Here is a 17,120-nt window from a genome sequence, read left to right as displayed (position 1 = left end):
TGACTGACTTGACTCAGTGCATATGGTGTGCAGGGAACGGGAGTGCCCGTCACTTAAGGACACTTCTCTTTTCTTGATCTAGAGTGCCAGCTTCTTGTGCCAGAGCTGCCTCTTTCTCCCTTGCAACCTAAGAAAATCTACTTTATTGACAAAGCCATTCTTGAATTTGTCACCGCATACTCACTTTAAATTGGCGTGCACACCATTGGATCACAGTTTCAAAACTGAGTGGCAGGTCACATTATCCATAGAGGAGAGAGCAGGGCACTACATCCCAGGAAGTGAGCGGAGAATGATATCCCTGGAATGAGTCGGCCTCTATATTCCTGTACATGTCTTGGCTGCTGTATCCCTGACACTGAGTAAAGTATGATGGGTGCTATGTCTCTGAGACTGTAGTTTGGGGTCCATGAGCAAGCTGGGCCTTTGAACCATGTGACCGTGGGGCAGAAAAAAGGGGGGGCGATATCCCTGTAAGGCAGGAAACAGTGATACACTGTGTTTTCGTCCTTTCCCTACAGCTTGTGTTCAGACTGTTTTGAGAGAAGAGCATTGGTTCATTTTGTGGAAAACCTCTCAGATCTATAGGCGATTATCCCTTGTTCAACATAGTATTTGTTATGTGGTCTGCCACATTTCAAAGGACCAGTATTTACCTTCTGGCCTTTTCTCATCATAATTAAGTAATCACCAGAAGAATGTGAAAAGTGAATGAGAGGAACTAAGCAAACAAAGATGAGAAGAAGAGCATTGGTGAGTCAATGGACCTGTGGTACCAGGAAATGCTTAGCTTAAGTTAAACAGTTTCCAGTCCACACATTGGTGGAAAAGGAGTACTGGAGAAGGTGCATGCCCATGCAGGGAAAGTGATCTGACCGCATATGCACACATGCGGTGACATGCTACACAAAAGCTATGTCCACACCAGAAGGCAGGACATCTCACACATTGAGAACAGGAAAGAGCCAGAACCTGGGAGGATGTCATCGGGCACTTTGGAAAACCTATTGAAAGTTGATTGTTACCTTTCATCTTGCATACAATGATGTGATTGGTCAATTCCTCAGCAAGTCTTGGGACACTAAAAGAAAGCGTAAAAAATCAGTTAAATTCAGATCTTGACCAGAAATAAACTTGTGGGCACAGCTTTCATAAAGCGCTTGCTTCCAAAAAACAGAGGTACAATATTTATCTTTCTTTATTTTATAATAACTTGCAACCTTAAGTGCCTCAGATCGAGTGTCTATGTCTTCCTGGTAATGCCATTTCTGACCATCCTCTGTATGAATTTTAGCTGTGAAGTGGAAATCCATCTGTTGGCCGCAGAATGTGGAACTGCATTAGTCCAAGCAATTTTAGTTTTTGATTTTCGGCCTCCATCTTGTTATTGCACAAAAATCTTTTTGATTGTTGGTTTACGACTGAGCCTGCTCAGTTTGGGACACTTTGGGAAGGGTGCCATCTTCTTTTTCTCCAGACAAGTGATTAAATGTGGGCGCATGGCTTTGTTGTCGTATTTTGCTGTGGGTGTGCCCTCACTACAGAGGAACTCAACAGCATTGGCGATGGCGTACAAGCCGCAGTCATCGCAGTTTGGCTGCCGGTCAACACTCAGCAGGTGGACCTCCAGTTTTCCCTGTAGCATAACAGCCCCGTAGCACTGCTTCAACTGTTTTTGGGTTGATACGGAAAGGGTACGCAAAGGAAGGCTGTCGGCCAGTTGCACTACCGACCCGCTGTATGAGGTGGTGAACCAATGATTGCGAATTTCATCGAAATGGATCTGTACTCCTTGATGCTGGATGGGTGTGAAGCCCTCGGCAGAACAAGACAGGAGCGTGGTTTGGAGACCTTCCTTTGCTCCATATTGGACCTTCAATAGGTGCTGGGCAGCATCAATGATTTTGTCATCCAGCCACTCCATGCTCAACAAGATCTCCCGATGTGTTGAGTCGAGCCCAAGCTCGCATATCCATTTTTGGGATTGACCCCTTTCAATGATCTCCATTGCTGGACTCTCCTGGAATGGCTTCAGGTGAGCCAAAGGAAATTCAGGTTTAAGGATCCTTTTGCCAATGGACAGCATGCATGAGCTGGGAGGCAGAATTTCCACAATGGTGTACGGTCCCTTCCAGAGCATGTCCGGCTCTCCTCTGCTCCTGTGTGACCTCTTCATGCCTTTCACAAGGACTCGGTCGCCTTTCTTGTAACTGTGTACCGTGGTGGGTTCCTCAGATGATTCATCACTTGAAATCCTTTTCAGTGTATCACCAACCACTCTTTTTTCTACGTGGCCCATCACTTTCTTTTTTAGGATTTGAGCCTGTTTTTTGTCCAATGGCTTTTGGATGAATTTTGCTCCGGGCTTCTGCTCATCGTCGATCAATGGTTTCTCATCATAGTCTGCAACAATCTTTTCTTCACACGCACCATCCATTTGTATGTAGCCGGTGACAGCATTTAAGGTGCTGCTACTCTGGCTGTTACCAAGAACATAGTCAATTTCAGATTGCCCCACGTCCCTATGCTCGTAGCCTACAGGGCCTTCCAGTAAACATGACTCAATATGTTGGAGCTCAGTGTTGCTACTCTCCTTTTGGCCATAGGTGAAAGTAGCTGCTCTCTCGTGAATTTGACACATTGTCTGTGTATTGTCCAATGTTTGTTTCTCTGTACAACATGCAATACCTGAATGATTGACATTCACTGTGTCTTTCTCAGTGAAGTTCAGACCGTGGTCCAGACTCTGGTTAGATTCTAGGTTGTGGCTTACCGATTTCTTCCAGCCGTAACCTTCAGCAGGCTCCTTATTAAAACTCCGAGTCTTCCTACAGAAAATGTCCTTCTGTGGGAATCTCCCAACATCTTCCTGGGCATGCAGTGCAAGGTCTGTGTGGTCAGTGTGCACAGTAGGGGATGGGTCCAAACTCAAGGCTGGTTTGCAATCATTAATCATCGCAGGCACATTGTAGCATACAGATTTGCCATCTTGAGTATCGCTAACAATCTCCTCCAGCTCGTAAATCGGATGAGCTTGACCACGATGCGTGGTAGGTGGATCAATGTGGCCATACTCTGCTTCCAGAAATGACCGGTCATGAGAGAGGTTGAGCTGCTGGCATTTTTCATGTTGGCTTAATGATGCATGCACTATCTGTACATGGTCACAACTGTTATCTTCCTGGTCATTGCTTACAAATGTCTGAACTAAACAAGGTATGCGGTTCTGGTCAGAAATTGCACAATCCTCCTCCTTCTTGTCCAAAGTTGCTACTTGCTCACTTATTGGCACAGATCTCTGTGGGTAGCTATTAGGCTGTGCATTATAGGTACATGGTGATGCTACCTGCGGCACCGGCTGGGGTGCCTCATACGGTTTGAGGTCCTCTGCAGGGTATTTCTTCTTGAGGGCTTTGAACTTCCAGGACAACTGGAACATGTTGTTCTGGAGAACCTTCGAGACGATGTATGGGCCCTTCCATACATTCATGGCCTGTCCCCTGTTTCCACGAGACCTTTGTAGTTCTCTGTAAAGTACGTAGTCTCCCACCCCATGGCTGTGGCCAACTGCCATAGTCGGTGCATCATTCTTGGCCGATTGCGCCACATCTTCACCTGTGGCATCTTTGACATCATCAGTGACAGCTCTTAGTTGGTCACAACCTTCCCTCTCTTTAAGTTCATAGTCCGCGACAATTTTCAGATCAGTCTCTACGGCAGAGGTGGTACCCGCATCCTTTTCATAACTTATCATTGTGTTATGGTTATACACTTCATCATTTTGATAATCATATTTAGGTGGATTCTGCTGACGGAGCACTACTGAATTCTCTCTGCAGATTTCATTAATGTCCCTGTGACTTGCCGTTTTCTGCTCCGAACTCAAAATTTGAGTTTGGGCACATTCTCGATTATTTTCTTCAGGATAGTCATCGTGGCCTTGGACCAGAAAGTCCTTTTTCAGTGGAGTTCTCGACAATCTTTTCTGGTCACTCCTGAGTGTTGGTGATTGTTGGCAAGACTGAAATAGTTTAAGGTTGGAGAGGGGATGTTTTTGGCTGAGGTTTCTGTTTTTGTTCGAGAGCCGGCAAGTGCTGTTGGTGAAGACCTTGCAGATGGTGTATGGTCCCTTCCATGTCACTTGCTGCTTGCCAGCACCCTTGTGATTTTTCTTCACTCCTCTAAGTAGGACCTGATCCCCTGGTTTATACGAAAAGCTTAACGAATCCTGCTGGCTCTCATTCAGAGCACGTTGCAGTCTGTGTTTTACGTCTTCAAGCCCATCACTCAAGGATTGTTCTTGGATACTTTGCTTCTCAGAATCAACATCAAATGTCTGGCCATCATGAAGAGTTGGTTTTGGTGCGACAATTACATCATGCTGTAGGTCTGAAACAGGAGAATCTGTCTGGTTAAGCTTTATGACCGTTTTATCCCCAACTTTCAGGGCATCCGTTTTTTGCCAACTCACAGGTTTCTGATAACCCTTTGACTCCCCTATCATGTCGGTGCTCTCGATGCCTTGTTTCTCGTAACATACAGAAAACGTAGGCGATTGACAGGGATATGATATTCCATCATCCTTCACAGGAGGAGTATGTTCACAACAATCAGCAATGTCCTCCTCCCCTTGGGATATGCTGTTCTCAGTCCCCATAGCAGCTGTCCCTATAGCTGCTATTTGGCTAGATCTCAAAACAACAATCTGCTCCTCACCAGCCGGAAGAACCTGTTGATCGCGCTGAATGTCTTGCTCTCGATGCTTAATACCGTCAATGTTTCTGTCACTTCGCTCATCTTCCACTCCAACATCAAAGTGGGCCTCCCTCACTTCATGTGCTTGGTCAGAATCCAATAACCCTTTTTGGTGAGTCCCAGTGACATCTTGTTGTTTGTATCTTAGCGCGTCACTTTTTTCGGAGATAGTCTCTTCTTTTTGGTTTACATTCATAATCGGTTCTGTATCAAAACCTGTAGCATCTTTTACCGTCAGGCTTAGAACAGTTGCAGTACCCTTCTGGATGTCACTTGCAAAAAGGTCACTGTCATTGATGGCTACATCATTCTTGTTAGATTGGACATCTTCGAGCATCTCATTGGTCAAAGCATGTTTTTCATCAACGGTCATTATTGAGTTCGGTTCATCAACCAGTAGTGCTGTCTGATAATGATGTAAGGAATCTTTGTTTGAAAAAGTTAAATCCTCTTCCAGGTCATTGCTGGTGGCAAAAGGGGCAAATGCCGCTACAGGCTGCACCCCAGAATGGTTGCCATCTGTTCTGTTGCATGTTATAGCATTTGTGTTCTTAAAGCTTTTCTCTAAATGTTGATGCCTCATTGAAAGTGTCAGTTTCATGTCCGATGTAGAAGTCTCATCAGTAGGGACATTACATAGGTGGCCATAACCTATGTCATGTTGGTGACCACAGCTCACCGAAGATATACTGTCACAGTCCTTGGGAATGACCTGGTCGGTACCTGTAGTTTGTTCTTCACCGCTGCATATAGCTTTCATAGCATTGTGAACAAGATAGTCCTGGTTGGAGGTGAGAGTACCTCTAGAAGCAAAACTTTGAATTGAACTCCAGACACAACTCTTGCTATGGGCCTGGTCCTGCAAATCATGTTCCTGACTAGAGTTCTGAGAAGCTTCATTGCTCAGAACCACCCTCTGGTCATCACATAGAATATCTTCATCATTCCATGTCAACCGCTTTAGCTCATTGCAGGTTGATGGTTGCTGATGACAATTGCTGGCCAATGACTCATTAGAACACAGAGGCTGCATCTGATTGCTACTAGTTATTGTTCTGTGATCACAGTCTAGAGTGTGTTTATGTTCACAGGCATCACTTTCACAGGACTGATTTTGCACATTAACGACTGTTGTAGTCTGGTGTTTACTCAAGGAAGCATTATCTCTGTAAGTTATAGCTGCCCTCTCATCACCAATTACAAGCTCCTTCTCGGTGGTCGCATCTATCTCAAGCTCCATCTTGGAAATGGCTAAACTAGATCGAAGCAAATCCTTGTTGTCGTAACCTATAGAGCATGTTGAAACACCCTCACACTCATGAGCCTGTTGACAACTCAAATACTCTCTCTCAACATTTAATGGAATATCTTTCTGGTCACTGGTCCTGTTTTCAAGGGCGCACAAGCCATTACATTCCTCGGCCAGGCCCGTGGCACCAGTATCTTTTTGATAAGCCGTTAAAAAGCCAGACTTGTTGTCAATGACATCCTCATGGCTAAATCCTAAATATTCTTTTCCATCACAAGAGGGAACGTGTTTCTGAGCCAGATTTATCACCAATTGTTGGTCGTCAATGGAATTTGGCTTCTTGTAATGACCGGTCTCATTTTTTGCATTAACATCAAGATTAGCGCCCTCGTCGTATTTGAGGTCCATGTCTTCACCAAATGTACACTGAATATTTTCTTTGGCTAAATGTGATGTCTGGGTTTTGGTTGCATCTTTTTGGTTATATTTTTCGTACTCTTGTTTTAGTTCTTGTGAAGAAAGTGTTTCCTCACTAATGGAAGATGCCTTTGCACATGGTTTACTGTCAAGAAAAGGTCTCAGGTTCCAAAGGGGGTGTTTTTGCTTGAGTTGCCTGGTCTTGTTCAACAGCAAGCACATATTGTTCTGAAGAATCTTGAAGATACTGTACGGTCCTCTCCATTTTGGTTCCTGGTTTTCCTCATTGCTCCGTTGTCCCTTCTTAACATTCAGCAGGACACGATCTCCTACCCTGTAGCTGTGCGACGTGTCAAGGGCCTGATCAGAGCTTTTTGCTGGGTATTGCTTGTCCATTGCAGATTTTGTGTCAACAATGCCACTAATATTTTGGTCATCACTAGCAAAGATTTTCGAGTCAGTGATTTGTGCTTTTTGCTCAGTCGACTTGTTGATTGTCTTGTCAAATATCATTTTATTCTGATTATCCAGCGCGGTGGTATTCTGGTAAGAACCTAGACTGATCTGGTCATTAAGTTCAAATGCGTGGCGATCAAAATTGATGCTATTCTGGTTATTTAATGAAGAGGATTCCAGGTCAGATGTTCTCACTTTCTGGTTCTCAATTATTCCTTTCTGGTCAGAAGATACACTTGTTTGATCATTCCACGCAGGCATTCCCCAGTTAAAGAAGCTTTTTGTATTCTCCGGAAATGTTATACTGTTCTGGCCATCCCACGAAGAAGTGTTCTGCTCATAACTTAGGTGAATCTGGGGATCCAGGTCAGGTGTTCCTTGGTGAGACTTTACACTTTTCTGTCCATCCAATGATGTGGTGCCCTGGTCAGAAATTGCACTGATCTGGTAATCCAGTGCAGGGGTTTTCTGGTGAGACATTACACTTCTCTGGCAATCCATTGATGTGGTGCCCTGATCAGAAATTGCACTGTTCTGGTAATGCACGGCAGGGGATTTCCGGTGAGACATTACACTTCTCTGGCCATCCATTGATGTGGTGCCCTGATCAGAAATTGCACTGTTCTGGTAATCCAGTGCCAGGGATTTCTGGTGAGACATTACACTTCTCTTACCATCAGATGATGAGGTGTCCTGGTCAGAAAATGCACCCATTTGATAATCCAGTGCAAGGGTTTCCTGGTAAGAGATTACACTTCTGTGTCCATCCAATGGAAATGTATTCTTATCACAAATTATATTGCTTTGGTAATCCAGTGCACAGCTTTCCTGGAGAGAGCTTCCACTTTTGTGGCCACCTTTAATGACACTGTTCTGGCGATCCAGACTGCATGTTTCCTGCTGACATATTACACTTCTATGGCCATCTAATGAAAAGTTATCTTGACCTGTAATGACACTATTCTGGCGATCCAGACTGCATGTTTCCTGGTGAGATAATCTACTTCTTTGGCCGTCTAATGGAACGTTAACTTGACCTGTAATGACACTATTCTGGCGATCCAGACTGCATGTTTCCTGGTGAGATATTATACTTCTTTGGCCGTCTAATGAAACGTTAACTTGACCTGTAATGACACTATTCTGGCGATCCAGACTGCATGTTTCCTGGTGAGATATTATACTTCTTTGGCCGTCTAATGAAACGTTAACTTGACCTGTAATGACACTATTCTGGCGATCCAGACTGCATGTTTCCTGGTGAGATATTATACTACTTTGCCCACCCAATGAAAAGGTATCTTGACCAGAAATGACACTGTTCTGGTAATCCAGTGCACAGGTTTCATGGTGAGATATTACACTTCTCTGACTATCCAATGAAAAGGCATCCTGGTCAAGGATTGCAGTTTTCTGGTAATCCAGTGCAGGGGTTTCCTGGTCCAATATTTCACTGTTCTGGCCAGAAACAACATCTGTCATGTTATCCAATGCTGGAGATTCCTGGTGGGATGTTATACTTCTACAGTCATCTAATGGACAGGTGCTCTGACCAGAGACTTCACCTTTCTGGCTATCTACTGCATGGATTTCCTGGTCACTGATTATACTTTTGTGGCTTTCTAAGGAAGGCCTCTCCTGATCAGAAACTACACCCTTTTGGTCATCCGGTGTGGGGGATTCCTGGTAGGACATTAAACTTCTCTGGACATCCAATGAAAAGTTATCATCGTCTGAAATTACATCTCTCTGATTATCCAAAGCACTGCATTCCTGGTGAGAAACTACACTTGTCTGTCCATCCCATGTTGCGTTGTCCTGGGCAGAAATAACATATTTCTGGTAATCTAGCACAGAGGTGGCCTGATAAGACATTACACTTTCATGGCCATCTAACGACAGAGTGTTCTCACCAGAAATTGCACCTTTCTTGTAATACAGTACATTAGACTCCTGGTCAGACAAGTCACTTATCTGTCCATCCCACGTGGCGGTGTCCTTGTCAGAGTTGACATCCTTTAGGCAATACTCTGCAGTGCTTTTCTGATCAACAAATATGTGTGTTGCTGAATCTTTTCGGTCAATACCGACATCTTCACGACTGTAGTTTGAAATCTCTTTCAAGTCAACTCTTGTGCCCATGGCCATTTCAAAGTTCTCAGCGTGATCTCCTTTGAGAAACATGTACTCTTTTAAATCCTCCGGATGGTCCATAACGTCGTACCACTTGACATTTTCCATCTCATCATGGACATATGCATTTTTTTCAGACCTTCTTTGATTGTTATGATTGGGGAATCCAGCATCTTTCTCATAGGGCAGCGTTTGTAGGAGATCATCTTTGTCATGTGCTCCAACGTGTTCCACTTTTGCAGGGGATAGACCCCCGTTATTCTCTGACTTGTCATCAAAGGTTTGTCTTTCCCAGAAAGGCTTGAGTTGAGAGAGCGGATGTCTGTGTTTGAGTTTTCGTTTGTTGCGTAACAGCTCACAAGTCTGATTGGCAAGGATCCTGATGATTGTGTAGGGTCCTTTCCATTCTGCAGCCTTCATTGGTTTGTTCTTGTTTGAGTTCTTGAAATCGTTAAGCAGGACATGATCTCCCACCTTAAAGTCGTGCATCGGGGTGACTTCCTTTTCATAGCCGGTGACAGATGCCTCTCTGTCACTTGATGTAAAATGCGTGTGATCAATGGAAAGCCCTTTAAAGTCATTCACTGTATCCTTCCCATCATAAACTATGGTATCGTCGTCCCAATGAAAGCTTTGATCAGCTTTGTGTTTGTAATTAACCTTGTTTAGCACTTGGCTAAGGTTAAAACGTGTTTCCTTCTGGTTACGGGTGGCATAGTTATTTATCAAATTGGGTGCATGTTTCCTATCATCAGGGCACAAATATATCTTGTCAACATTCAAAGTTTCTCTTTGCTCCCAAATTTCTGCATCCCGCTCTCTCTCGGCTTGTGCTGCTTGGGTGTGGCTGCTATCGGGTGATGTTGATTTCAATGACTGTGGTGTCTGGAAAGGTTTTAAGTTGGAGAAAGGGTATTTTTGCCTCAGGAGCCCATTCTTGCCCGACAGTTGAACAGTGTTGTTCTGGAGAATCCTGGAAATGACATATGGTCCCTTCCATTGTTCTGTTTTTGTTTGCCTTTTTGACAGGGACCTTGATGCATCTTTGCAAAATACTTGATCTCCTACTTTGTAGTTTGGAGAAGCTGGCAAGCTCTGGTCATATCTCACTTTGGTTCTCATTTCATCATGTAAAGCATCCTTCCAGTTTTGCCACACTATGCCCTGATGATCAAATCGCTCTCTGTATTTTTCTGTATTTCCCCTGGAAAGTTTCACGTCTGTACATGTTGCAGTGGTATTTTCATTTGCAATTACTTCCTTGGCTCCACTGAGTACAATTCTATTTTGGTCATAGATGTCCTCTTCATGGTATTCACTGAGGGAAACTTGCGGCTCACAGTTCTTCGTTGGCTTCTGGGCCAAGTACATTTCAGGGATGCTATCCTCATTTTCAGTGTTCCATCCTGTACTTACATCCTGGCTTTTCATACCCTTTGAAACGTCATTCTGCCTGGAATTCCCATAGCACCTCTGTGGAGAGGTGATCTCTTCCAATTTGGATGGCATGCATTCTTGAAATTCAGGAGTGGGTGTTACTGGCATGCACTGCTCAAGTTCCTGGAAAGGCTGTAGGTCAGCTAGGGGATGTTTCTGCTTCAGTTTTCTGTTCTTGTTGCAGAGCGTACACATGCCATTATTGAAGATCTTGCAGATGTTATACGGGCCCTTCCAAGTGATTACCTGCTTCCCACCACTAGTGGGAGTTTTCCTTAGGCCTTTCAGAAGGACCTGATCACCTGCTTTGAATGTATAGCTCAGTACATCTCTCTGCTCCTCAGGGGAGACAGGCTGCTGGGTGAAGCCTTTGCTCTCCTGCTTCCCAGTGAAGGCATGCTCCTGGACCTCATTCAGTTCACCACGGGTCTGATCATAACTCACAAAAAGTTTAGAGGCAGGAAGCAGCGCAGGGATGTCTTCTGTCATAATATCAACATCTTCGCTTTTTGCGGATATTTGCCCATTATCTGAGGATTCCCTGTGTTCAGAGAATACCTGGTCTTTGTGATCGAATGCTACAGAAAGATGAAGGCTGCAATTGACAGATGGCACGTTGGCATCATTTAGGAGAGCAATTGGTTTCTGTACTGCATTGTTCTTTTTGTTACAACACGTGGCATTTTCCTGATCCTCATAAAACACATCTTCAGTTTTTACCATGTCGTCTTGTTCACAACAGATAGGGGGCGTCTGCTCGTTAGTTGCAGTTTGTTTATGGTCATTCAGTTGATCGACCTTCTGGCCATAGAAGGAGCTTTCATCGCTGTATCTTGCAGAGGGCAATCCACCAGCATAGGCATAGTCTTCTACGTCCTCAACAATGCCCTTCCCCTGGATAGAACTCCCAACTTGACTCTGATCAGAGTTCTCTTTAGAAACCTGGCTTGGACTTCTTAGCCTTCTCTGAAAAAGGCTCAGGTAATGTTGCTCTTCAAAAGTCTCATCCTCATGTTTGTTTCTGCCCATATACCCAGTGTCGTCCCGTGCACCTACCTCAGTATTCCTTCCTATGTGCAAAGTGCTCAAACTGGCCCAATCAGCCGTCCTACTATTGCTATCATGTTGTGATTCAGAACTTTTCAGGTCTTCCTGATGATCACAAATTGATGTTTCTTCATCTAGACTTAGAGTAGGGTCGACAAGATAGCTGGCTGCATCTTGCTTGGTGGTACTTGAAACTGACCCTGTGTCACACGTGGCCTCTCTTGGGGTATTACATGGTGAAGATGTCTTTTTGTACACAAGATAATAGTCATGGTCGACAACAAACTCTTCCTCCACATCACTTGTTGTGAGTTCTCTCTCTGATTTCAGAGAGGGAGATTTGTAATTGGGTACTAAAGAATCCTGGTTATCACACTCTAGATTGACTTTCTGGTCATGGTTTATTACCAGGCGTTGGTCATTACTCGGAACATAGTTGGCTTCAAAGGTCACCATGGGCAGTAGCTCAGAAGGGATGTTATCTTCCCGGTTGCATTTCAGCGAACATGGATTTTCAGAACTTGTGGCTTGTTGTTCATCATTTGTAGAAGATTTCTGGCCATCTTTCACAATATATCTGTGTTCGTAATCTACGTGGAGACTTTCATTACAATGTTTTGAAGGGGACTGGCCATCACTCGAGAGGACAATCTCTTTAACGAAAAGATCATCTTTTAGGCCCCAACAAGCATCACAAGTATGGTCATCCAAAGAGAGGTATTTCTGAGTGCTGCTCTCATCTGCCAAGCAGCCAGAACTTAAATCAAGTGACTTGGGGGGCCCGAGGGTGATTTTGGGTTCAAAGGGATCTGTTAGATTGCAGTTCAAGTCCCTGTTAGTACTGTCATCATCATCATCCAGATGATAAATAAAATCATCTTGCTGGTCTTGCCTATTTGCAGGTTTGTCATCAGGGAAAGTTGATGGAGGTTGATAATCACTATCAGTAGCAGGCTCCAGGTTGCAATGGAAAGAGTCTTTTTCAAACCAATCCAGAAAATCTGTCTGATCAGGACCGACAATGTCGATGTACCAGGGAGTAAAACTATCACCGAGAGCGTGGATATCATCAGCTCCCATGCCCATTGCCTGTGAAAGGCTCTGACAAGTCGCACTCTTCTCGTAGCTTTGAGCGTCTCTCTGAACTTGTCCAACCTGACTATTCTGATGACAGATGTCTTTACATCTTTCCTCATCTGAGTCTTTACAGACGTCATCGTCTTTATGAAAAGGTCCATCTGCCTTGGCCTGCCTGACACTACTGAATAGGTCCTCCCTATCATAGCCGCTGAAACTACGCTGGCTGTTGCTTTTGGCTTCTTCCTGGTGATAGGAAATCATGAATGCATCAGTGCCACTGATATTCTCCTGTTCGTCATTCAGCTGAAAATCATCCTGGTTGTAACCAATGCCACTCAGCCAAGAATAACTACCAGCCGTATCGTGGTACAATGTTGAAAGATCTGCACCTCCTGCAGTGTTCGGGAGGGGACTCTGTGTCCCACTCTCTTGATAGTGCACCCCTTTCTCCGTAGCATTAGCAACCTCCCTGTCATTTTGTATACTTGTTGGTGCCTCAAGTGCCAAAAGTGCATCAATAGACCTCAACAAATTTCCCAAACTGTCCTCTTTACAAGTGGCAGCAGACTCTTGGAAATGGTTTGTGGATAAATCTTGCTCACAATCCACCGTTGGTTCCGGGTGACGGCTTGAACCATCACTTTGCTCGAAACGTATGTTCTCTTCCTGGCCATATTTGATAGGAACTAGATGGTTGCAAGATATAAAATACTCTGGATCCGCAGTCACAGGAGGCTGCAGCCCAGAAATAGACTCCTCTATTTGGTTATAACTCACTGCCGAAATATTTCTGCAACTTACCATTTCTTCCTGTTTAGAACACATTGCATACGTCTGATAAAAGGCTGGCGTATCATTTTTCCGACCGAGCACTGTGTCTTGATTTGCAGATTCTGAATCCAAGTTCTCAGTGCAATACACACAAGGCATCTGATCATTGGTGAGGCTATAAACCAATCCAGAGTGTGTGTCTTTTTGATCAAAGGACACAAAATGTTTCTCTTCGTCAAGAAAATCAACATTTTGTGTAGCCCTGGTCTGCTCGTAACATGCAGAAAAATCTTGGCCAATATTCATGGTGGGACAGTGGTCCAGTGCAGCTTCTGTCAGGTTGCTGCTCACAGACATATCCAAATCCATACTTTGGAAATAATTTAAATCTTCTGACTCATGCCCCTTGGTAAGTGTCTGATAATCACTCATCAACGGTGGTAGCTGATGGTTACTACTGTAAGGTGTTTGGTTAACGAAGGTTGAGATACTGTTTTGCGTGCAACTTAAGCTTTCTTTGGTGTCATACAGCAAATCATCTTTCTGTGCATAGTAAATGCTTTCATAGACATACCTCACGGTAATGATATCAACCTGTCTCATAGAACCCGCCGGTTGCTCATTGAATGTCAGCATGCAGTTATTATTTGTAGCCATATTTTCAGTAGAATTTACAGAGAGGATTCGATTGTGAGCGCAGGCAATATTCCGGTTCTCCAAAAAGTCAGTCCTTGTTTCGCTCATTGTCGGGATGTATGTATTGTCCGTAGCTGTAGTTCCATAGTAGTTCTCAGGAAGAGTGTGTTTGTAACCCATTGCTGCATACTGATGATGGCTGGGGATGTCTTTTTCTATAGAGTTTAACCCTTCCACTGTCTCGTGCCCTCTTTCCTGGTCATGTCTTGGAAGATATTCTTGGTAAGGAGTCACAGAAAGCATTTGGTCATGGATTATGCCATGTTTCTCTCCTCCTGCATTTTCTCTTGGGTCATGACGCGCTCTATCTCCATGGCTATGATTAATTCGGCCATCTTGGTTACTATTCACAGCACGTGTTAACGGCCAGTCCATTTCATGTGCCTCTGGAGTCTGGCAAAGTAGTGCCAGGTGCATCTCGGTGAGTGTGGGATCACTTCGTAGGACACATGTGCTCCGGTCAGGCAGTGCTTGCTCAGTTCTTGCTCCCAAGGGCAGCGCCTGATCTGGGGGTACAGTGCATAGCCTCCAGCGGCACCACCCCCTGTACAGGAAACTGACAATGGCAAGCATTGCAGTGATGAAAACGAGGCATGATGTCAGACCAGAGATATTCAGACCAGAGATATAACAAGGTAACCAGGCGGTATAGTGAGCATCCATGATTGCGGCAGCTTTCACCATGGAGCTACAAAGAGCCACCGGAGCATTTGTCCGTTGTTTGTAGAATGAGAGACTCTTTTTTTTGCTATAACCAGATGACTGTTTGTATCCATGCAGACACCAATTCTACACCCTAAAATTCTAGCGGTGCTTGATAAGATTGGGTTGTTTCCAGATCATGAAGGAACTTTCCAGCTGTAGATGTACGCAATTCTTCCAGTTTGATCAGATTTTATGTAGAAGTCATAGCTGGGATTTGTGCATTTAATACAAGGTGATCTCCACGATGTTAGAATGGAAAAGGGCACCTTGGTAGACAGATTTCCTTTGGTGTACGATGTCTCCCTCTGATGGTCTTCACTTAGCGGATGTTCTATTTCTGTGCTTGGATAATCGTCCTCCAGTGTAGACTGTGTCCCCTTGACACACGATAACAGGAAGCTGCAACAAAAAGAAAGCAATATTACCTCCAAGCCACCATGTGTGTACGCACAGTTTGAAGTAGGGTGATTCAAATAAGGACAGTACTCTTAGAATATATCTTAGATACAAGAAAATATCACACAGACATTGATCCCGATGTAATGGCCACAGTGTCTCATGCAATTATGGGTGTCAATTCCATCTTTTTTTTTAAATTCTTTTTATGGTGTGTTGTTAGATGACTTGCATCTTTTTCACACTGACATATTAAAATCAATTTACAGTTTTATGATAACATTTTACATTTCAATGATTTTAAAAAAACGTACATAAAATCAAGTAGCAATTTTGTTATCTAATTTTACATTTCATCATAATTAATAAAATTAAATACATACAGTTCCAAAATGCAGCGTTCTTAAAATCACTAAGTTTTCTTCCTCTATTTCAACTCGTTTTTTGATAATTAACTCCCACACATAAAATGCTGCATGATTTAATACCGATGGCCAAGCAGCAAACAGCTCACTCCAAAACACATCCAAATTAGGGTTACAGTGGTTTTCATACGCTAGTTTGTGTTCTGCCTCTAGTTCTTGACATTGAGTTAGATGTCTAGCAGTCTCGAGATGTCTCCCGCAGAGTCTGTAACTCCTTTGTTCTTGAGGGATGGCCTTCTATGCGCCTGTATTTTCCAACACCTTGATAGTTTGGCGTCTGAGTGAAAGAATGAATCTGGTCACTTTAGGATATTGTTTCCTAGTTGGGTAAAGGCAAGGGCTGTTTCTATCAAATGCCTGTTTGGCATATTCTCTGTATTTACTCAGGGTAGCAAGGTGCGTCAAAGCAGAGTCCATGTCATTAGTCCTAGCCTTTTCAGGGATTTTTTGGCAGGTTATATTCCAGCCAGGTCTTTGGCGTTTGTGAAAGGCCACTTTTGTGCATATAATTTATGCTTCTAGCCTGGAGCTCGCTGAACCATTTACTAGATTCATATATCCTATCATGTAGGGTGGTAAGCGCCAGCAAGCTATCAGGACCTGCTAAATCAAACTTTATCTTGGGCCATAAATTACATGAGGCCAATGACCAGCGCATGGCTATGGAAGCAAGGCTCAGCTCGAGTCTAATGGCCTGCGCACGGGTGCCAGGAGGAAGGCTCAACACTGAGCGCAAAATCTTCCCTTCCAGCTTCTCGATCGGCGCAACCCATTTCCAAGGGAGAGTTTCTATGGCATACATGATTGTTGGCACTATTGAGATTTTATAGGCTAAAAGCTTAGCTTCTATATTCCTGCCAACTTGGCCATCAATGATTTTATTTGGGACTAGCCATTTCCCCCACGTTTTTTTTGTTACTACCTCTAAAATAGAGGTTGTCATGGATTTTATTGTGATATTAATTCCCAAATAGCGATAGCTGTTGGTGGTGTCGATTCTTTCTCCTCCCAACCACCAATGATTGTTCTTCCTGGCAGTGCTAGAATACCCAAATATCAAGATTTTGGTTTTGCTGATATTGGGCTTGAGAGACAGTTTTTGTGAAAACAAGTTTAATGTCGTCAAAGATTTTTGTAGCGCAACTTTAGTTCTATCGAGAATCACCACTTCATCCGCATATGCAATGCACGTCAGGCCTTTATAACCATATTGGGGGGGGGGGGATTGTGAGCTGGCCCCAGTCTTCTTGCCAACATGGAGAGGTATAAGTTGAAGAACAAAGGGGCTAATGCAGAACCCTGCTTCAGCCCCCTCCGGGTAGGGATGCTTTCCGAAAGGGTATCTTCCTGAGACAACCTAATTCTCACCGTCGTATCCCAGTAAAGGGCTTTTATGAAGTAAAGGAGGGAAGACTCTATCTCCCACTTTTCAAGCATGGACCACTGTCGAACGCAGCCGTGTAGTCCACAAAACATGCATACAGTGCCATCCCAGGTTTTGCGACCAGATCGGATATCAGGGTTAACAGGGTCCAGATGGGGTGAGTTGTTGA

General features: G+C 44.0%; 1 protein-coding gene across 1 annotated transcript in view; it reads right to left on the bottom strand.

Moving 5' to 3' along the window:
* Positions 1-1,185: 1,185 nt before the first annotated feature.
* LOC138468290 (uncharacterized) overlaps positions 1,186-17,120 on the bottom strand; it is a 130,584-nt gene continuing 114,649 nt past the window's right edge. Inside the window, exon 2 of the mRNA XM_069608776.1 lies at positions 1,186-15,145. Coding sequence (XP_069464877.1) covers positions 1,385-14,725 — 13,341 coding nt within the window. The 5' untranslated portion in view covers positions 14,726-15,145 and the 3' untranslated portion in view covers positions 1,186-1,384. The remainder of the gene's footprint in view (positions 15,146-17,120) is intronic.

The sequence above is a fragment of the Ambystoma mexicanum genome, chromosome 4q, assembly GCF_040938575.1.
Source record: "Ambystoma mexicanum isolate Mex_15411 chromosome 4q, UKY_AmexF1_1, whole genome shotgun sequence".
Classification (NCBI taxonomy): Eukaryota; Metazoa; Chordata; class Amphibia; order Caudata; family Ambystomatidae; genus Ambystoma; species Ambystoma mexicanum.
This window is presented reverse-complemented; position numbering and strand designations above follow the sequence as displayed.